The 20,766-nt window shown below is 54.0% G+C and overlaps 8 protein-coding genes across 8 annotated transcripts; 3 read left to right on the forward strand and 5 right to left on the reverse strand.

Annotated features, from left to right (window-relative positions):
* The first annotated feature begins 99 nt into the window (after positions 1–99).
* Positions 100–3,951, forward strand: ireA (bifunctional endoribonuclease/protein kinase IRE1). The gene is made up of 2 exons (XM_024821641.1): positions 100–3,341; positions 3,405–3,951. The coding sequence occupies exons 1-2, from the start codon at positions 355–357 to the stop codon at positions 3,859–3,861; spliced, it is 3,444 nt and encodes a 1,147-aa protein (XP_024678406.1). The 5' UTR covers positions 100–354; the 3' UTR covers positions 3,862–3,951.
* Positions 3,952–4,706: 755 nt separating this feature from the next.
* Positions 4,707–7,995, forward strand: P174DRAFT_445706 (uncharacterized protein). The gene is made up of 4 exons (XM_024828400.1): positions 4,707–4,788; positions 4,870–6,102; positions 6,129–7,734; positions 7,762–7,995. The coding sequence occupies exons 1-4, from the start codon at positions 4,730–4,732 to the stop codon at positions 7,765–7,767; spliced, it is 2,904 nt and encodes a 967-aa protein (XP_024678407.1). The 5' UTR covers positions 4,707–4,729; the 3' UTR covers positions 7,768–7,995.
* Positions 7,996–8,185: 190 nt separating this feature from the next.
* On the forward strand, positions 8,186–10,554 carry P174DRAFT_445708 (cytochrome P450). The gene is made up of 2 exons (XM_024828401.1): positions 8,186–9,758; positions 9,823–10,554. The coding sequence occupies exons 1-2, from the start codon at positions 8,642–8,644 to the stop codon at positions 10,236–10,238; spliced, it is 1,533 nt and encodes a 510-aa protein (XP_024678408.1). The 5' UTR covers positions 8,186–8,641; the 3' UTR covers positions 10,239–10,554.
* P174DRAFT_454813 (branched-chain amino acid aminotransferase) lies at positions 10,369–11,676 on the reverse strand (the record flags this gene model as incomplete). The annotated part of the gene is made up of 3 exons (XM_024829264.1): positions 11,496–11,676; positions 10,945–11,440; positions 10,369–10,900 (listed from the first exon to the last, which is right to left on the reverse strand). The coding sequence occupies exons 1-3, from the start codon at positions 11,560–11,562 to the stop codon at positions 10,369–10,371; spliced, it is 1,095 nt and encodes a 364-aa protein (XP_024678409.1). The 5' UTR covers positions 11,563–11,676.
* Positions 11,677–11,876: 200 nt separating this feature from the next.
* P174DRAFT_515830 (putative formaldehyde dehydrogenase) lies at positions 11,877–13,185 on the reverse strand (the record flags this gene model as incomplete). Its single annotated transcript, XM_024832228.1, has 5 exons — positions 11,877–11,986; positions 12,027–12,096; positions 12,147–12,398; positions 12,425–12,541; positions 12,601–13,185. The coding sequence occupies 5 exons, from the start codon at positions 13,183–13,185 to the stop codon at positions 11,877–11,879; spliced, it is 1,134 nt and encodes a 377-aa protein (XP_024678410.1).
* Positions 13,186–13,650: 465 nt separating this feature from the next.
* P174DRAFT_515831 (putative alpha-L-rhamnosidase A) lies at positions 13,651–15,707 on the reverse strand (the record flags this gene model as incomplete). Its single annotated transcript, XM_024832229.1, has 3 exons — positions 13,651–13,845; positions 13,869–14,545; positions 14,607–15,707. 3 exons carry the CDS (start codon positions 15,705–15,707, stop codon positions 13,674–13,676), a joined length of 1,950 nt encoding a protein of 649 aa, XP_024678411.1. The 3' UTR covers positions 13,651–13,673.
* A 1,791-nt stretch (positions 15,708–17,498) lies between these two features.
* On the reverse strand, positions 17,499–18,526 carry P174DRAFT_378604 (uncharacterized protein; the record flags this gene model as incomplete). Its single annotated transcript, XM_024822847.1, has 4 exons — positions 17,499–17,672; positions 17,727–18,007; positions 18,137–18,309; positions 18,360–18,526. 4 exons carry the CDS (start codon positions 18,524–18,526, stop codon positions 17,499–17,501), a joined length of 795 nt encoding a protein of 264 aa, XP_024678412.1.
* Positions 18,527–19,267: 741 nt separating this feature from the next.
* On the reverse strand, positions 19,268–20,766 carry P174DRAFT_413917 (Zn(II)2Cys6 transcription factor domain-containing protein). The gene is made up of 3 exons (XM_024824372.1): positions 20,640–20,766; positions 20,278–20,589; positions 19,268–20,214 (listed from the first exon to the last, which is right to left on the reverse strand). The coding sequence occupies exons 1-3, from the start codon at positions 20,730–20,732 to the stop codon at positions 19,426–19,428; spliced, it is 1,194 nt and encodes a 397-aa protein (XP_024678413.1). The 5' UTR covers positions 20,733–20,766; the 3' UTR covers positions 19,268–19,425.

Raw genomic sequence — 20,766 nt, forward strand, 5'->3', positions numbered from 1 at the left:
TGCCAGTAGGCCTAGGTGCTTAACTACGGGGAGAATAAACATTTATAGTCGATCTCCAGTCTCCTCCGTCGAGGCCAGATCGTCCTTTGTTCCCCCTCCACCCACTAGTATCGCATCACTATTGGTTCCTGAACGCCTGAAGCGTCCCGTTTTAGTACCACGGCGCCCCCTCCGCACTCTCCGTCCGAACCACACAATTTCCGAACTTCTTTCACCGGCCTGGCTTCTCGTCATCCTGTTGTGAATCTTCTCCCTTTCCCCTCGAGAAGAGCCTGATGAAATCCTCGTCGTCATCCTACAGTGATTGATTACCTGCAAAGCCTCATCGTTTTGCCGACGTTGTAGCTTTTCACCATGCGGTGGCGGCTGCCTGGCGCCCGTACGACCCTCCCCGCCAGCGTCGCCCTACTTCTGCTCCCTATTCTTGTCGCTCCGCAGCAGCTGCAGGAACATGATGACCTCCCCTCGACCTTGTCCGTTCCTCTCCCTCCGGCACAGCGTTCTTTTGACCAGAACCCTCTTCCCACAATAAACGTGAAATCCAACGATGCGAGCGCCCTAGCAACCATGGCTCTGGCGGGCCCCGGCCGCGCCGTTCGAGCCCGTCCTGCCCAGGCCAGCAGTTCATCTGCCGGTCTGGCACCGCAGCTTCACGCGCGGTCTCTGCAGGATTGGGAGGTTGAGGACTTTGTCCTACTGGCGACCGTCGACGGTTCCATTCACGCACGCGATCGCAAGACCGGCGCAGCCCGCTGGGCCCTGGAGGTCCCGAGCAGCCCCATGGTCGAGAGCATCTACCATCGAGCCAACCGGTCGAGCTTCGATCGGCCTCAGCCCGAAGATGATTTCCTTTGGATTGTCGAGCCGACTCAAGATGGCAATTTGTATATATATAGCCCCGGTCCGGATGCGGGGCTGCAGAAGTTGGGGCTGACCGTCAAGGAATTGGTGGAGCAGACTCCCTACTCTGGGACAGACCCGGCCGTTACCTATACGGCCCGGAAGGAGACAACTCTATATACCGTGAATGCACGGACTGGAAATATCCTACGAGTGTTCAGCTCCAGAGGTCCTATCACATCTGGGCACGGGTGCCGCAAGGTCGACGGTTTTGACCTAGAAGCTGAGGAGTGCGATACACCTTCCGGCACCCTGGTGCTTGGTCGTGTTGAGTATGCGGTTGCGATACAAAACACAGAGACCGGTGATCCAATCTGCACGTTGAAGTACTCCGAATGGACGGCCAACAATCGCGACATGGATCTTCAGAGCCAGTACTTCCGGACGATGGATCAGAGCCATATTTACAGCATGCATGATGGCGTGGTATTGGGATTTGATCACTCACGAATGGACCGCCCTCGTTACACCCAGCGTTTTTCGTCTCCTGTGGTTCGTGTTTTCGATGTCGCACGCCCCATTAACGTCGAGTCACCCGAAGCAGCCACTCCGCTTGTGCTTCTTTCGCAACCCCTACAGCCACCTGATCCGGATTACGGCTCGTTGGATGACAGAGATACGAGGGTGTTTGTTGATTGCACTTCAGCAGGCGGATGGTTTGCAATGTCGGAGGAGACTTACCCTCTCGTGACAGGACGGGCCAAAATGGCTCAGTGCTACGAGAAAGACTACCTACGGCATGGCCAGCCTCTCACCAGCTTGTCAACTAGTCAACAGCGTGATGCGCTGGCTGGTGTTCACTCGCTGAATGGACCCCGGGTCATTCGCAATATTCCTAGTATCTCAGGGCCATCATCACCCCTAGAGCTAGCTAATGATACTCCGCGAGAATTAATGCGCAGCCCCTCCGAGCTGGCGCTACCACCGGCTCTGCGGCACAGTACAATAATCCGAAAGGGCTGGGATAACGCTGTCGATATTTTCGTGACCATCCTACTGTTGTTCTTTGGTGCTTTCATCTATTTCAATTCCCACAACATACAGGAACTCGCCAAGCAGAAACTGGATGTCAAGAATATTATCGCTTCCTACGCTCAGCCACCACTGTCGACTCCCTCCACTCCCGTTGTCGGAAACACTCATTTTAAGAATGATGCCAGTCCTAGCAGACCGATATCGAACCTCACGGTTGAGGTCGAAGTGCCTGAAGAGCAACAAGAAGGTGATGCGACCCCAAAACCGAAACGAGACAGGAGTGCCGTTGGCCCTGATTCCACCCCTCGAGTGAAAATTCGAGAACCGTCGCGCGGCCCTGACAGTGACGACGATGTGGAGGAACTGGACCCGGCGGGGTCACCTGAGAAGCCTAAGAAAAAAGCTCGCCGAGGTAGACGGGGCGGAAAGAGTCACAGACGCGGAAAGAAGGCTGATTCGGAAGGTGAATCAAAGGATCAGGCGGACCGAGTCGTGGATCAAGTGAACAACCTGCAGCCTCAGTCCCGTCTGGAGCCCGATGTCCAGTTAGTGCGGACCGTGTCCAACGAGGTTATCGAAATGGACGGTGTTCTTCAGATTGGTCGACTCAAGGTATACAGCGACGTTGTCCTCGGTCATGGTAGTCACGGAACGGTCGTGTACCGTGGGTCCTTCGATGGTCGGGACGTTGCGGTCAAACGTATGTTGGTTGAGTTCTATGACATCGCCTCTCATGAAGTTGGACTGTTGCAGGAGAGCGACGATCATAACAACGTCATTCGCTATTTCTGTCGTGAGCAAGCGGCCGGTTTCCTTTACATCGCTTTGGAGCTGTGCCCTGCGTCTCTCCAGGACTTGATTGAACGTCCGGGTGACTACCCCCAACTGGTTCAGGGTGGCTTGGATATGCCCGATATCCTGCGTCAGATCATCGCTGGTGTTCGATACCTGCATTCTCTCAAGATTGTGCACCGCGACTTAAAGCCGCAGAATATTCTTGTGGCTATGCCTCGAGGACGTAGCGGCTCGCGGTCTCTGCGACTACTCATCTCTGACTTCGGTCTATGCAAGAAGCTTGACGATAATCAGAGCTCGTTCCGAGCAACTACAGCGCACGCCGCAGGTACATCTGGTTGGCGAGCTCCAGAATTGCTGGTAGACGACGACAACCGTTCGGCCATCCAAGGTGGCGAGTCTCAGCATACCGAGTCGTCTGAGCCAGCAGTGGTGGATCCGCAAACCAACAGACGAGCAACTCGCGCTATCGACATCTTCTCTCTGGGATGCGTTTTCTACTATGTGTTGACGCGTGGTAGCCATCCCTTCGACAAGAACGGGAAGTTCATGCGGGAGGCGAATATTGTCAAGGGCAACTTCAACCTGGACGAACTCCAGCGCCTAGGCGATTACGCCTTTGAGGCGGACGACCTGATCCGATCAATGTTATCTCTTGACCCTCGCAAACGGTTAGCTCCTCTCCCTCTTCTCTAGGCCTTTTTTTTTTTTGCATATTTACTGACTTTTCCCAGACCCGACGCCAGTGCTGTTCTGATGCATCCCTTTTTCTGGAACCCGTCCGACCGTCTCAGCTTCCTCTGCGACGTATCGGATCATTTTGAGTTTGAGCCACGGGACCCTCCTTCGCATGCCCTTTTGTGTCTGGAATCTGTGGCTTGCCGTGTGATGGGCCCTGAGATGGATTTCCTACGTCTTCTGCCCAAGGATTTCAAGGACAACCTTGGCAAACAGCGCAAGTACACGGGCTCGAAGATGTTGGACCTTCTTCGGGCGCTACGTAACAAGCGCAATCATTACAACGACATGCCGGCGCATCTCAAGACACATATTGGCGGCTTGCCAGAGGGCTATCTGAATTTTTGGACCGTTCGGTTTCCCAGTCTTTTGATGAGCTGCCATTCGGTCATCGTGGAGTTGCGCTTGACGAAGATTGACCGGTTCAAACGATATTTTACTCCGGTTGAGTAGATTTGGTCTCTTGTTGGATGATTTTGGAATATTTGATATATACCTAGACGTTTACTGAATATATAAACCTTGATTGTTCATGGATGATTGCATACTCTAATGGGACATGGCGGCAGCCTCGCCTGCGGTTTGTTTGCACAGAGACATGTCACAAAGCCTCTGACCAATGATGGACCAAAAATCTCCACAGACCTAGTATCAGTCACTGCACGATATGCGTCTCTGCAGAATTCGACATCTGTCACATTTCTGTCGAGGGTGACCCTGTAGTTAAACTCCGGTAAATTTTGGTGGCTGGTACAGACAGTGGAGCCAACCAGGCGGTTCCTTTTTTAAAGTGTTCAGTCGCGTGGGTCACGCGTTTTCTCCATGTCTGCTTCTCACGTTGCTGTGTCTTCACCAGACACCATCCTTTGTGTTGCTCATTCTTCAATGTTGAATATTCTCTAACCTCTTCACTGTGTTGTTCTGCCTACTACACGTGCTTTGATCCAGCTGTTGAGCAATTCAATTCGCCATTGCCGCGCTCTACAACACCGACGGAAAATCTTCACATCGCCTCTTTCGACTGTCCGCTATCTGGAGAACCTACGCCGTACTTAATTTACATCCGTGCTCGCATTATTATGATACTCTGTGATACTTTGGAATAGCGACTTCCATTCCCATATAGCTGTTCTCCGGAATGGTTTTCCTACGTCTCACGGTCAAGGTCTACCCCCGCGAACAGACCCAGTCCTCTTCGTCATTTTCGATCCGCTCGTTCCTAGGTGACCGTGACCGCGATGCTTCGAGTCAGAACTCTGGATCGACAGCGGGGAAGCCGGCTTCCTTTCTGTTGGTCCTGGAGAACCCCGAGGAGGTGACGATGGGTGGATTGGCGGGCATGATCCGGGAGAAGTGGGCGAAGCTGCGGCCGAACGCTGAGTGAGTTCCATCTGTCGTACCAGATTGAATTTGGAAGAGGTATGGTGTTGCTCGGGCAGCGCTTACGGATATCGTGACTAGGCCCCTGGAGATCAAGAAACTTGTCGACGACGAGCACGACTCCGACGATCTCGACGCCGAGTTGACCGTCGCCGATGTGTTTGTGGATAATGGTCGGGCCCGCACCGATGGCGCCGACCAGCGCGGTACAGTTCGTGTGGTTCAGAAACCAGCGCCCTATGCGCCTGTTCGGTTCCCCTCCGTATCGCAGGACTGGGATGCCGCCGCGCAGGATTTTGAGCGCCAGATCAAGATCAAGAAGGAGGCGGTGCAGGCGAATTTGCGCAAGATTCCTACTATCGCCGAGGAGTCTCAATCGTTTTCAGAACGCGATACACCCAGTGCACAGATAAATGGCGGTCCTACGACTGCGGCTACAGCGGACGGACCTGACCGTCGCAGGGACGTGCCGGTTTCCTCCGTGGAGCAAGAGGAGATCCCCATGTCGCCTCCGCGGTGGGGCGAGTCGCCTGTGCATGAGAACGACTCGCAGGATCCCCAGGGAGGAGCTGCTGCGGTTACCCCACAGCACAAGCGCATGGAGAGTCAGGAGCTTGGGGAGTCGCCTTCACCGGAACGGCAACGGACCCCGACGCCCAAGACGCAGTCATCCCCCGCGAAACGCGGCTCCGTCTCGAAACAGGTGCCTGCCACTCGGTCGATCTCACAGTTTGTCGCGGAGCCGGACTTTCCCTCGTCGAATCGAACGGAGCGTGAGCGCAGCGGGTCGGAATCGCTTTTGAGCCCGAGACAAGCACCGTCTCGGTTGGGACGCGAGGTGGATGAGGAGGAGGAATTAGAAACAGACATCTCTCAGCCGGAAGGCGAGGTAGATGAGGAGAAGGAAGAAGAAGAAGAACAATCTGATGATTTGGACAAAGATGGAGATGTGGCGATGAATGACGGCGATGCTGCGGCGACGGAGGAAGTACCCCCTGAGGCCGAAGTCGAGGAGACGGATGAGCCGGTGGTGAATGGGAGCAAAGAGAGTTCCTCAAGGGGAGAAATGGCCGCGGTTCGACGACGCAAGAGAAAGAAGAGCTTGGAGGAAGAGCAACCTAACAAGGAGCCTCGTTTGGAGCCCAGAAGCCCTGGATCGTCGGACAAGGAGAACAACCCAAGCCAGTCGCTGTCCGAGCCGCCCGTCAGCAGTCCATTGGCCCGAAGACACGAGAGGGCACCGTCGTTCTCTGCTGTCGGCCGACGGTCAAGTCTCTCCGAGAAACCCACCGAGTCTGCGAAACCCGGTCTCGGGTTGGGTATCACAAAGAGCCCCCTAGCAAACCGCAGGTGATGATCTCGTTGTCCCAGGAGGCGACGACCGCGTCGATATCAGGAAATCCCCTCTTTTCCAGCAAAGCGTCTACAATCCGCCGTGCATCGTTGGTGGAAAACGATGCCACGCCATCCAAGCAAACCCCTGCTGTGGATCGAGTCAAGCAACTACATTCGGCTTTACGAAAGGATTCGCCTGCCGACAAGTCAGCGCAACGCCGGTCTGTGTCTTTTGCCGAAGGGGAGGACGTGGTCATTACGGCCTCGACACCGATTCCCAAATCGACTTCGCAGACCGACCCCAAGGGCAAAGGGACACCAGGGTCTGATGCCGGAAAGAAGTCTTCGACACCGAGCAAGATGGTGTTCCCTACCGGTGTTCCACAGGAACGAGTGGACCAGTTGATGCGAGAAGCGAATCAGAAATTCGAGAAGCATCACAAGGACAAGGAAGAAGTCGAGGAGAGGATTAGAGCGGCCAAGGAGCAGAGCAGGGATCCGGCGTACGTGCGCATTCTGGAAGAGCTATTGGCCAAATTGGACCGGGTCCAGAAACTCGAGAAACGGAACCGCTCCAGCGAGAAAGACAGGCTTGAGCGAGCTCGGGCTGATCTACGGGCGAAGCGGGAAGAAATCGCCAAAATGGAGGCACATATGGGTGCTTCTTCGCAGGATGATAAGCAACCGAAAGTGGACTCGTCCAAAACTAACGGAGATGCAAACACACCCAAGGCGGATACTACATCAAAGGCGAAGGGTGCGAAGAAGTCGACGCCAGCAGCTGAACGGAATGGCTCCGCGAAAAGGGCAGCCGAAGCAAAGAAGGGGACAGAACCATCTACTACTCCTACAGCGGCTGAACACAAAGGATCAACTAAGAAGGCAGCAGAGGCCAAGAAGGGAGCAAATTCTACTGCTACTCCTACAGCGGCCAAGCCCCGGACGACTGAAGAGGAACCGAAGGGCACTCCAAATGAACCCCCAGAGAGCTCCGCTGAGGACGCCAAGCTACCTCCGATGACGAAGATCCAGCGCGGTGACCTCCCCAAGGCCAAGGCAAATGGCACGAAGAAAGCCCCCGCTTCCGAGCCAGTAGACGTGTCCTCCACCTCCTCATCTTCCGAAGAATCCTCGGAGCATTCTGAATCCGAAGACGACGATGACGACGAGACCGACGCCGAGGCGGCCGAAACCCAGAACGGCACCGACAAACCCGCCAAGAGCAAGGCTGACCTCCTCCGCCGCAGCAGCGCAACTCCTTCATCGCAAGGTAACGCGCGGTCCCCTGCGCCCTCGCAGGCGGCATCACAATCCTGGGGCCAACCGATCAACGGGAGTCGCAGCCGCGCCACACTCAAGACGCTGCTCGTTGACAAGAAGAAAGAGTCAGCGGAGAAGGCACAGCAAGCGAAGAAGAAGATCAGCGCCGCGCCAAAACGGCCGCGGAATATCTTCTCCCCTCCGTCCGATGACGATTCCGATGAGAGCGAGTCAAGCTCCAGCTCCAGCTCCAGCTCCAGTTCGAGTGAAAGTGAGAGCGACAAAGACAGCGACAGCGATAAGGAGAGCCATAGCAGTGCGGATCATGGGGATATCATGTCTAGTGGGACGGTGGGCAAACTGCGCGCTGCGCGAAAGAAGTAATCCGGGCCTTGCAGATGGTCTAGCTGCTTTTTTTTTTTGTCTTTCTTTAGCATGTCGTGCGTTCAAGCATAGTTTGTAATCATTTCGTGGGTTGTCTGCTGGCGAGGTTGGTTTATCGGACTGGGACTGCTGGAGCTGTTCTTAGATTGCTATCTTACTTGGTGCTCCTCCTCACCATAATGGTGATAATTCTGTACAATTGACCTGTGACTTGACAGTCCACATCACTGCAGTGCCAACCGCTCCGTAAGCCTGATCAAGAACAGGGCGTCCAATAGCTGGATGATAAGCTACTTCTAGAGTGATGACGATCAGAGTCATCTGGTAAGCACGCACCAACCCACCCCCTCTCAGATCAACAAGGCCTCCATCCAAGGACTCTCAATGCGTTAAAAATGTACACATCTGCGGCTACCCAACGGCCCGGACAGACCTCGGCAGTGCCCATTTTAAGAACACAAGTAATGTGCAGGATATGCAATCCCCCTCATCAGTCTTGGAGTCAGAGGACGTCGAGAGTCTAAAGTCTAGATACTATTGATAGCTGAAAAAACAACGATATGACCGGATACTTCGGAAAAAGGATCGATGCTTGGCTGAAGTCCAGAGGCGATAGACATGCAGGACTACGTACGATGGATCGTGGCTGCATACGAGCAGACGAATAACGGGCGTCTCGGCCTCATCTTGGGCCGATGCAGACACAACTTGAGTTCTGGCAGTGCAGCCACCAGTCTGACCGCATCAGCGTCTGCCTTGTAATCGGAGGGATTGTTGGCCCGGCTGGAGTAAGGTGAGTCAGGGGTTGGGCCTCGTTTTTATTTATGATTATCATCTTACCCCCTTGTCCAAAAAGAATGCTGACCATCGCAAAATGGCTTCCCAATACTCCATCTCCCTCATCGCAGGGGCGATAGCTGTCTTTGTTTACGCGCTTAGTGTCCTCCGCCGCAAATGGGCACAGTATCGCTTCGCCCGTGAGCACAACTGCCAGGCTCCCCCGCGGATCCCCTCCAAGGATCCCGTCTTCGGGCTGGACACCACCTATGCCACGATTCAGAATGTCAAGGAACACAAGTTCCTCGAGCGCGGGCAGGCCCGTTTCAATGAAGTCGGCCACACCATGAAGACCCGCCGCCTCCTCCAAACAATCATCCTCACCCGCGACCCCCAAAACATCAAGACCGTCCTGTCACTACGCTTCAAGGACTACGCCCTGGGCCAACGTTACAAGACATTCGGCTCCCTCCTCGGCCACGGCATCTTCACCACCGACGGCGAGCACTGGGCGCAATCGCGCGCCATGATCCGCCCCAACTTCGTCCGCGAACAGGTCGCCGACCTCGGCATCTTCGAGGCGCAGATGGCGGATCTGCTGGAGTTGATCCCCAAGGACGGCAGCACCGTCGACCTCCAGGACCTCTTCTTCAGCTACACCATCGACTCGGCGACCGAGTTCCTCTTCGGGCAGAGCGTGCAGTCCCTGAAGAAGCGCCGCTCCGGCGGCCGCGACGCACACGTCGAGAACGACTTCGCCAGCGCGTTCAACTACGCGCAGCATGCGATCGCCACGCGCATCCGGCTGGGCCCACTGGCTGCCTTCTACCGCGACCGCCAGGTGGAGCGGTGCAATCGCGTCTGCCACGGGCTGGTGGAGCAGTTCGTCGACAAGGCGCTCGAGGTGCGGGCCCAGAACCTCGACGACAAGGCCCTTGAGGATGGCGACGGCGAGAAGAAACAGCGGTACGTGTTCCTGCATGGCCTGGCGCAGCAGACGGGCGACCGCCGCCGGATCCGCGACGAGCTCATGAATGTTCTTCTTGCTGGTCGCGATACCACCGCCTCGCTGCTGAGTAACCTCTTCTTCATGCTGGCCAAGCACCCGCGCATCTGGGCCAAGCTGCGCGACGAGGTGGCCTCGTTGAACGGCCGGCCACCCACCTACGAGCAGCTGCGGAATCTGACGTATGTCAAGTATTGCTTGAACGAATGTACGTATATGCCCCAACTTGCCGGGTTTTTTTTATCTGTAGATTTGCTAACGCTAACTGACAGCCCTCCGGCTGCACCCCGTCGTCCCTGGAAACGCCCGTTTCGCCATCGCCGACACCGTCCTCCCCGTCGGCGGCGGGCCGGACGGCCAATCCCCCGTTTTCGTCCCCAAGGACGCAATCGTCACGTACAGCGTGTGGTCGATGCATCGCCGCGAGGACATTTACGGCCCTGACGCAAATGAGTTCCGCCCGGAGCGCTGGGCCGATCTTCGCCCCGGATGGGAGTATCTCCCCTTCAACGGGGGCCCGCGTATCTGTGTGGGACAGCAGTATGCGCTTACGGAGGCAGGATACGTGACTGTCCGGCTGGCGCAGCAGTTTGCGGTGCTGGAGAGTCGGGACCCGGGGCCGTGGGAGGAGAATTTGACGCTGACCTTGTGTTCGAGGAACGGGACTAAGGTCAGCTTGAGGAATTAATTTGTCTTAGTCTCTCTATTTCATTGTATCTACTTTTGATGCTCTACTTTATGACACTCTGTATGACACTCTTCTTGTATTGTATATCATGAGTTTTAGGGTCTGGTCTGGCCAGCCATAGGCCACGTTACTATGGAACATTAATCCCCTCGGCATCCTGCTCATGCCCCGTTGCTCCCTCGAGCCATGCCGCCGGCGGAGCCTTGTCGATGATACAATTCCACCCAAACTTATCCTCAATCTTACCGGCCTGGATGCCCTTGAGAGTCTGCAACAGTTTGACACAGACCTCGCCGCCACTCTGCCCATCCTCGCCACAGTCAAACGTAAACTTGTCCTCGCGCGACCGCATAGTGATACTCCGGATCGGCACCAGCGCCGCCGCGGTGCCCGCAGCAATCACCTCTTTAAACTCCTTGATCTCCTCATAGCCAATCCGTCTCTTCTCAACCGCAAACCCAAACACCCGCTCCCCGATCTCGCACACCGACCGCGCCGTCACCGAATCAATCACATTCTTGCTATCCGGCTGCACAAGCGAGACCTTGTCGCCATCCCTCCGTACCCCGATAAACGCCGACGTCGAGAACTCATCAATCTCCGACCGCGTCCGGCTATCCAGATGCAGCGTGATCCCGAACCCCTCCGCCGCCGCGCGCGCACTATGCCGCAGCACAGGCGCATAGTTGCCCCCACCTTCGCGGACCCGGTCCCCTCCGGCGCGGCGCGGTCAAAGTCCTCGAGAACCAAGGCATCGACGGCATGCACGCCGTGGTACACGCCCGTTGGCATCACAAACACAACAAAGGTATATGCATCCGGCGGGGAGAGGCCCAGCTGCGCGGAGGACCCGAAGAGTAAGGGGCGGATGTACATCGCCGCGCCGGTTTCATGGGGCGGGACGAACTCGGCGTTGGCGGCGACGGCTAGCTTGACGCATTGCAGGAACAAATCTTCCGGGACGGGGGGCATGGAGACGAACTCTGCGGAGCGACGGAGGCGGGCGGCGTTGCGGTCGGGGCGGAAGATGGAGATTTGACCCGTTGGGTGGCGGAAGGCTTTGAGGCCTTCGTAGGCTTGTTGGCCGTAGTTGAGGCCCGGGGCCATGCCGTGGAGGGGGAGGAAGGGGGAGGAGACGAATTTGGGGGACGACCATTGGCCCCCGGTGCTGTGGGAGAAGTGGCATTCCACATGGCCGTTTACTTTTGCTGTTAGATGGGATTGGAGCTGAGGGGGAGGGAGGGGAGTTGAGCTTACCGTCGCGGACTTTGAAGCCGACGTTGGACCAGTCGATGGTGTCCACTGGAGGAGGAGGGAATGACATTGTGTAGTGTGAATTGAGTAGTTGATGTGTGGTAAATTGAGATGATGTGATGATGTTGGAGGGGTAATATATTCTACCGGGTGAGATGGAAGCAGTGGAGGGGGGAACAACAACTTATGGATAACTACTAACTGCTCCGTACAAATAGTTAACTTAACTACAATGCAGCTGAGGTCAGATCATGAGTCATCGGTCATCTCTTAACATAGTTAACTAAGTTAACTAGCTTACCAATTCTTGTCAATTGTTTAGGGAAACCTTAGTTATCTCCACAGTGCCCCGCCAATCATATCAGTCAAGCTTTATGGATAGCTTCAGATCACAGCTCCTCGACCATACTCTGTCACCAAACACACCTTCAACCCTCCAGGAATCTCATGCCGGGAGAACCGGCGATAGTCTTCGGCGATGTTCTCGAATTCATCTATCTCGTCAGCACAGCCAGATAGATAGTGAAGACATACCTTCATATGTAAACACCCACGAAGGATCATACTTTCCTTGCGTCACCATGTCCAAGAGAAGTGGATGATACTATACTATTAGCGTTATTCGATTCACACGCACATCTGAGACGTGGATACCTTTTGGGAATTGACCTGCCCGCCCCGGATCGTCAATCCCTTTTCCATCAACGGCCCTATAGGAAAATCATTCGTCTTATAGAAGAAATCCCCAAGCAGTGCAAGATGTCCTCCCTTTCTCGTGGCCTTGATCATCGCCGACACAGTATCACTGCTATCGTGCTCCAGCCCAATCGCCCGCATGGCTGCATGCTGCGGTTTCTGCGTACTCCGGAACCCACTCGCCTCGACCGCGCAGTCCAACCCCCTCGGCTCCATCGACAGGATATAATCCCCACCTCGGAATGCACGCTGACATCCACAGGAATCATTCCGAACCCTTCAGCAATCTGCAAGCGACTGGCGTCCTTATCAACGGCATACACCTTCTTTGCCCCGCGCAGGACCGCCAGCCGCTGCACCGATAGCCCTACCGGTCCACACCCCCAAGCACCCACTATATCCCCGGCCGGACATCCGCCAGCTCGCATCCATGCCACGCAGCGGTCGTGACATGCGCCAGACCGAGCAGCTTTTTCGCGTCCATGTCCGCCGGCACCCACACACAGCAGAAATCCGCGTTCGGGACCCGCACGTACTCGGCCTGCGCACCGGGATACCCGCCGTACAACCGCGTAAATCCCAGCATCCCTGCCACCCGGTGTCCGTACGCGCTCTCCATCTCCCGCGAGGGATTCGTCGTGTCGCACAGCGAGAACTCCTGCCGCTTGCAGAACTCGCAGTGTCCGCAGGCGATCACGGGGAGGATCATGACTCTGTCGCCCGGGGAGATGCTGCGGACTTCCCCGCCGACGTCCTCGACGGTACCGATCGCCTCGTGGCCGAGGATGTCGCCTTTGGAGAGCAACTCGCTGAGTTCGCCGTCGTAGAGGTGCAGGTCTGCGCCGCCGATGGTGCAGTGGGTGATGTGAATGATGGCGTCCGAGGAGTCCGTGATGGTTGGTTTGGCGACGGTGCCGAGCTGGATTGAGCGTGTGCCCATCCACTGTGCGGCTTTCATTTTGTCGGTGGGATGGGGTTTGTAGAGCGTGCTTGTCATTGGTCTGCGCTGTTAGTAGAAGTTTTGAGGAGTAAGAGGGATGTTTTACTTGGGACTTGCGGTCGTCATTTTGTTGCCTTCAGATGCGGATCGTAGAGAGCCTATGGGTGCAAGATCCCACTTGTTTTGATATAATGTGTGAAATGGACAGGGAGACTTGGACATACGATATAGCTCGGGATGGCGATATCAGTGGCAATATGCGAGGATTGGAGAAGCACTGTCGGAATGGAGGGCCGACATATGAAGTCATACAAAACGCCGCTTCTTCGTTTTGGCGAGGATCCAATATTCTGTCAAAGTTTGCTGCAAGGTGACAATTTCAGTATTTACTTACGATGACCATGATTAAATTAGAAGCTGTCAAGACTGAGCTGGAAGTTGAATGCATTTTCTTCTTGTTGACATTAGATCACGTACAATCAAGTGAGCTACCTCATTCCTGTTCAACATCAATTGACTAGAGGCACATGAGAAGACTACCACACTTATAGACTCTTCAACCTCCAAGTACCACCATGCAAACCCGTAGCAACCCCCTCGACAAGCCTTACCCTCGTTCCACTGCTGGAGACCAGCACACCCTCCGCATCCAGCTTCACATCGCCCATCGTGCCCTCCGGAGTCGTAAACACCAACTTCGTATATCCCTTCTTCCCCCTCGTAAACTCCGTCGAGAATACCCCAAAGACGTCTCAAACCCCGCCTCCGCACGCCTCAAATCTCCCGGCATTGGCGCAAAAACCCACCTTTCCCCACCCGCCCCAACAAGCTGCAGTCCAGCCGCATAGAACATCAACGCAGCCGTCGGCCCCGTCGCCCACCCATGCGCATGCGAGATCCGCGCATCATTGCGATACGGCGCGTAATGCAAGGACCCGTCCGTACTGTACCCCTCGATAAACGTCGACTGCGTCATCCGCGGATCATCAAGCATGAATCCCCACTGCCGGCGCATCAAATCTAGAGCGCGCTGCGGCTGGTCAGCGAGGAAGTGAGCCTGTAGCTCGAAGCCGGTGATAAAGGGGGAGATGGTTGCTCCTGCCTCGGGCGCTGGTGCGCCGTAGGGCCCCCAGCGGGCGGAGAGGGCGGCGGAGATTATGGATGATTGATTTGCGGACAAGGTGAGGTTGGCTTTTAGGGCCCAGGCGTTGCCGTCTTGGGGGTGGAGGGTGGTGGTCTCGTTGTCGCGGTAGAGGCCGACGGCTGGGTCCCAGAGTCTGGCGTTGGCGGAGGATTTGAGGGTGGTTGCGATACGGGACCAGGTTGATGAGGAGGAGGTGGTGGTGTCGTTGAGGGTTTTTGCGAGGAGGAGAGATTCCTGGAGGACGAAGTAGAGGATGGAGTTTGCTTCGATGTTCTGCTTTTTTGTTAGTGGAGGATTTTACTCTGGATATATATGGGTGGAATGAGAAACGTACGTGACCTCCCATGCCGAAACGCAGCCAGTCTGCGCTTGCGGTTACGTTGGCTAGACCGGTGTCGTCGATGCTGGATAACGACCATTGCAAGGCGCGTTTGTACTGGTTCCAGTGTGCGGCCAGCCAGTTCAGGTCTCCTGAGTAGCGGTAATAGTACGACACGCCGATCAAGCTGTGGAGATGGTAGGTATAGCTGACGATGTCATAGAAGGGTTTGCCGGCGTACGGAAGACGGCCGTCGGCTTGTTGTATTGCGAAGAGTGAATCCAACGCCATTCGCACACTGTACAAGTCATACGTGCTGACTGCGATGCTCTCCAGCGCAATAGACATATCGCCGGGCCAGACAAGGCGGTCCCGCTTCGCTCCGTCCGTGAGCACGCTGGTCCCGTTGGAGATGGTATCGTTGCTCCACCAGGGGACAGTCTCGGGGAGGCTGATATTGCCACTGGAGGTAATGGTGCCTAGCAAGGGCAACGCATTCCCCATGCTGGGGTCAATGGTGCACAACTGGTTTGTGTATGCGCCTGCGTACCAGATGCGATTGAGCAATTCATCGTTGCAGTGGAAGTAGCCCGTATACGCGCGGAGATTCTGAGACGGAGCGGCCGTGAAGTTGACTCGTACGCTTTCAACAACGATAGTCGCTGATGTGTTGGTGACCAGAGTCAGATATCTGAAGGCTCCGCGGTTGTGCTTCGTCTCTGCGGTGTATCGTCCCGAGCCCTGTCCGACAGGGAACCACAGAGGCGAGTCAAGACCTGCATCGGCAGTTGCGTCGCACGCTTCATTGTTGATCCAGAGGCTAGATTCAGAGAAGGTGACTCCGATGAAGGCGTCCTGCGAGGAGACCCGGCTGACGTCCAGGGAGACAATGCCGGCGATGTTGCGACCAAAGTCATAAGTGACGGATGAGACACCGTGAAAAGTTGCTTTCCCACCTTTCGCATTGGTTAGAGCAGAGGGGTTAGAAATGGAGCCGTTAACATGATACACCCTTTCCGGAACCAGATCTCGAGTTGCTGGTGCTAGGATATACTCTTCATATGGGACGGCAGTGCAGACTGCTGCTGCAACAACGAAAAAAGAAAGGAGCCTCATCTCTAGGACTGGTTACTTACAAGAAACAGGCCTAAGGGTCCCACTCAACGCTGCAAAGAGGCAAGCGAATTTATATTCTTCGTCCGACTCTCCCTTCTATACACTAGATGCCGATCCCCTGAGCCGAGTATGACATATTACAAGATTCGGACAAGTCCTCACCGAGAGCAAGGAGCGTTTCTTAGTCTCCAGGAAGAATGCTCTCGGCGGATCAACATTCCGGACTCCTGCTTCCATTCCCCAGAAACAAGCTTGATGGAGGTGGGGACCGGCATTTGTGGAGAAGTCCAGAGTCGATCCAAGGAGGCGCTGTGCTATGAACATGTCTAGTGCATATTTGCCCAGAGAGGGGTATGTATTGATCGATTGAGATCTATTGGCCATAGATGTATGATCTACATCATCCGGAGGGCAGGTTGATAACTCTGTACTCTGTCTTGTGTGGGGTTAAAACGCGGGGTTGCCGAAGTTCTCCCGCATAAAGCTGGGGTTAGTCGGCATATTCCACCTTGTAATCGACGGTACTTCTACTTCTTCTGTCTACCGATAAGACAGTTCTATCAGATTCCCCTCGGTAAATGATTTCCCTGGGCATGTTTGTATCAGCCATCCTGCCCATGCCCGTGGTAATATCGCCCGTAGTTACTACAGCTACTATGGCTACCTTCTCACCATCCTGTAGGGGGGCCATCTTAGTTCTCTCAACACTATGGAGTACCTCCCTAACGTTTACTCCGACTGCTACATGCAGTGTTACTACTAAAGTAAGCCCTGAGACTAATGCAGTGTTACTACTAAAGTAAGCCCTGAGACTAACTCAAAGGCACATATCACATGATTTGTGTTTTGGTCCCACGATTCCTGGAAAGGTATACATCAAACACACCGCTAGTGCGGATTATAATGCACTCCTCAGCTTAGGGGACCAGTATGGATCGATGGGAATACTGCTCTCACAGAGCGGCAATGACTGGAATAGTCATACTTGTGATGTACAACAGAATCCGATCTGGCTGGCTGAGCAGCTTGGCGATCAAGACGTGTCTCGCTTCCTGATCGATACTGAGAACATGGATCCACTCTCTTCGTGAAGGTCCTGATATGTTACAAGCTGGTTGGCCTCTTAGTTCTGTATTCATGGAAATTATGTTAATAGCGATAGGTATATACATTCTTCATTCCTCTGACTGCTGCTTTAGCCATCCAATGGCCTCAGCTGTTTCCTGCATCTGGACGCGAACCACCTTCGCATATCTGTCCATCAGCTTAACCTCAAGTATGGAGAGAAACACTATGTCCTCCTGGACCGCACCACGCCATCAACAATACACAGTGAATGAGCTTGAACATGTCTGCCATCGCACTAATCTCGCCAATCCACTGCCCGACCAATGTAGGGGGGACAACAATCAACATCTGCCTTCCCAGAGGAAGCGTTAACTCTGCCTCTTTTGCGCCATGTATCTCTCCTTGAACAACGTGTGGTTGCTCCCAAACTTGGGCACAGATCGCACGCCTATGATCGTGCATTCGAGGCTCGATGATCTCCTCAGGTTGATAAGGTCCTGGATGACGAGGACTAGGTGTTCGAGCTTGGTCTCTAGAGCACGTATTCTTGCATGTTCCCTGACCATTCCAAGCCCTTCGCCGTTGCCGGTATACATGTTATCGTACAGGACTTCCGAATAGAGTTCGTCGGTATCAAGGCATTCAGCCAGTGGGCCTTTTCGCACCGGCAATCATGTCAGGCTCTGAGGCTAGCATCGGCTAGGAGTCTCCAGCGCAACGGATCTAAGAGGGAACGAGATTCATAAAACTGAGGCGTCTGGTGGCATAATTACGTAATCGCTCGAGATCCAAGTATAGGATGTCATTGCCATTATGGCCTGGCACCAGCGCTGGTCCGAAAAGGTCCCGTCTTCTGATCGTGAGGTTGTTGGGACTTATAGGACGTGGGAATATAGTCTGCACAAAGGTCAGAATAAGCATGTGAAATATAATCATGTATCTTGAACGTACCTCGCTCTGCTGTAGTGTCGGCATCCCATTCGTATCTCTGACGAAGAGCTCAACAGTGCCCGAGACGCGTTCTTGTAACTTTGTCCATTCGACGATAATAACAACATTAGTGGAGCCGTTGCCACCGACTAGCGACAGGTCCATGCCATTACGAAGTAGTTCTTTGGACTCGCTCCAGCCAGATTCTACCGCAATGGTCGGCAGAATATGATTGTTAGGTCGGAAAAAGAAGTCAGGTTCCTTCCAGGAGCCGCTATATGGGCCGGATTTAAAGAAAAGGGCTATACTGGTTAGCTCAGAATTCTGTAGATAAGCAGATCATACTGAGCTAAAAGGTGTCAAGACAACCATTTTCTAGCTAGTAGAACTGATGGTGCAGTTGATATCCAACAGATCATAAGACAACTTACTAGTGCCGACTCCTGGATCAAACAGCTCCTGTTCTTGTAGTGTGATATCGCCATTCACAAGCCAGACAAGCGGTTGTTTAAACAACCATGACTGGATACAGTCGAGTATCTCGGTAGGCTTGACTCTGATTCGCAACTCGCGGCTCTGAGAGTTGTAGCTTTTTCTGGATGTTCTTTGGATGAGTAGGACTCCAAAGATTAGACGCAGAAGGTGTTTACTTACCGAGATGGGATTATCTCATCAATAAGCTGATACACAGCGTCCGCCCAGGAGGGAGGCACGTCAGTGAATATAAATTCATGATACTCCCTATTTTGATGCAGTGAGGAGACGACGTGATCTTTAAAATCAGCTTGCTTGTCAAACTGGTTTGCCGAAGTGACAGTCATGCATGAACTGGACTCAGAGGCAGGTGTAGAAAATGGAACATCCGACATGGTGAGGGGAGAGGTCTAGACAACCACTTGTAGCATAGTAGAAATAATAGTGTAGAACGGCTGTATTGATGTTTAGGAAAGAGCAGGTGCTGAAATGGGAAGGCCAAGCTCTCCAGTTGGAGAGACCTCAAGACACCGACCTCTGAGAGTATAGGTGGTGAAGTGAATAACTGCCATCGGCTTGTCATAATGATGTATCTATAGAGGTAAGTGGATGGTCCACGGATCCAAGTCCAACATAGCACATTGTACGAGTAGGATTTAGGCACGTCGGATACCCAACAGACAACAGGTACCGGGCCTCAGACCCATGGTTTGGGTTGGATGAGTCTGCCATTTTGAAAGCATCTGCAACTTATACTGCGACTTGCTTTCCAGTACCATAGATACAGCAGTAAAAGTGCCGCCCATTAGCAACAGGTTCATGTCATCATGAAGTTCAACCGTTGACTCACTCCAGCCGGAGTCTACCGCAAGAGCTGGCAACACATAAGCATCAGCTTGAAAGGAAGTCAAGGAGGGAAACCGCTGGATGACCTACTTCCATGACTTCCTTGGACCCAGGTCAACTCTCTTCTCAGCTGAAGAAACCTCAGACATTGACTGGCGGCTGAGGGTATAGGTGGGTGGTGAATGACTGCCATTCACTTATCATAATGATGTATTATCTATGGATGTAAGTGAATGAATGGTCCACAGATCATTCACGCATTCAAGCCTTATCTGCCCCAACCTGCTACTCCCAAGATGTACGACTGCTACCCGCCGCTCAACCAGGAAAACCAGTGAGAATCTCAAAAGCCACCGCTGCAGTTCTTCATATTAACAAATTTTGAGAGGCTTTGGAAGCCTTAAGTCCATCTATCGGCGAGAGCACCTCCTGGAAGGAATGCGTGTACCGCAACATTCTCTTTGTGATATAGCCGTAGATACGAGCAAATAGAAGGACATTCTACCCTAGCTCTAAGTTCAATCCACCATATACTGCGACTCGCTTTGCGGTACCATAGATACAGCAACAGAAGCGCTACGGGGTCCCTTTTCAGTAGCAAGTCTTCGAAAGGGCCATGGATACTGCGCGTGAAGGGTTGAGTTTGACCCGTTGTGACCTCACTATGCGGGAGGTCCAGGATCTGGGATACTGCGTGGGCGGCGTGGAAATACGGGTTGTTCTTCGCCGTAGATGAGTCGTTGAGGAGACACAGGGAAGCCAAGGCGCTTGGTATACCATCTATGCCCCTCTCTGGCAAGGGTGAATGCATGATAGCAAAGGTCGCCGCCATGACGTGGAAAAGACTGTCCGGTCGTAGCGGGTTCACTATGTGCCACAGGGCCATTTTTCCCTTGCTCATACGTAACCAGTCCAAATCGGAGTCACCAGAAGACTTCAAAGGCCACGATTCTTCCGGCGTTCGTGCATCGGGGGACGAGAAGGTCAAGATAGCCAGAGCAGCCGCAGTGGCCCAGATTGGATCCCTATCTTTTGCTTCAATCGGTTCCATTAACCGCCTGTTGAGAAGCGCTGTGCTTTGGGACCAGTGGTAGCACTCTTCTAGACTGCGACGACAGGCTACTGAGCTATTCAGATGGCGGTCATATGTAAGTGCCACAGCTAGAGAGGCGTGCATTAAAAAAGGGTACTGTCAGCTATGTTAGCCGAGCTCAGACCTCACGTTTTGACAGAATCCATGCAATATACTTACAGCGAAAGCTAGTCTCAGGAGCCTGCGATTAACATGTGTCATAATAGGGTCATCTTGGGTAATGAGACTCCGTCCAAGATACCGTGTGATGAAATCTTGACACCTTGCATTCAATTGATAGAATATGGATCCGTCAGACGTCCAGACAGCACTGGTGACAGGGGGTTGAAGGTCTGCTTTTCCTGGAACCTCAGCCATCAATGGCTTCCCTGTGTCAGCGGCGATGGGCTGTAGGTCGGGAACATTAGACATAAAGTTGCATAATACCCCGAACGAACTACATCTCTTGCACTGTGGTTTGCTTTCGTCGCACTATCTTCGTTCAGCCAAGCACCAGTCTACGGAAGCCGAGAGCCACGCACCTTGAGTTTTCTGAGCTTGCAATTTCGGCAGCCGAATCTCGACCTCCGCAGAGTCTTACGCTCCTGGGCTTTTCTTGGACGAATTGTGGCCATACTTTGCGCGGCCTGCCGGTGAGGGATGAGGTGG

The sequence above is a fragment of the Aspergillus novofumigatus genome (genome assembly GCF_002847465.1).
Source record: "Aspergillus novofumigatus IBT 16806 chromosome Unknown P174scaffold_9, whole genome shotgun sequence".
NCBI classification, from domain to species: Eukaryota; Fungi; Ascomycota; class Eurotiomycetes; order Eurotiales; family Aspergillaceae; genus Aspergillus; species Aspergillus novofumigatus.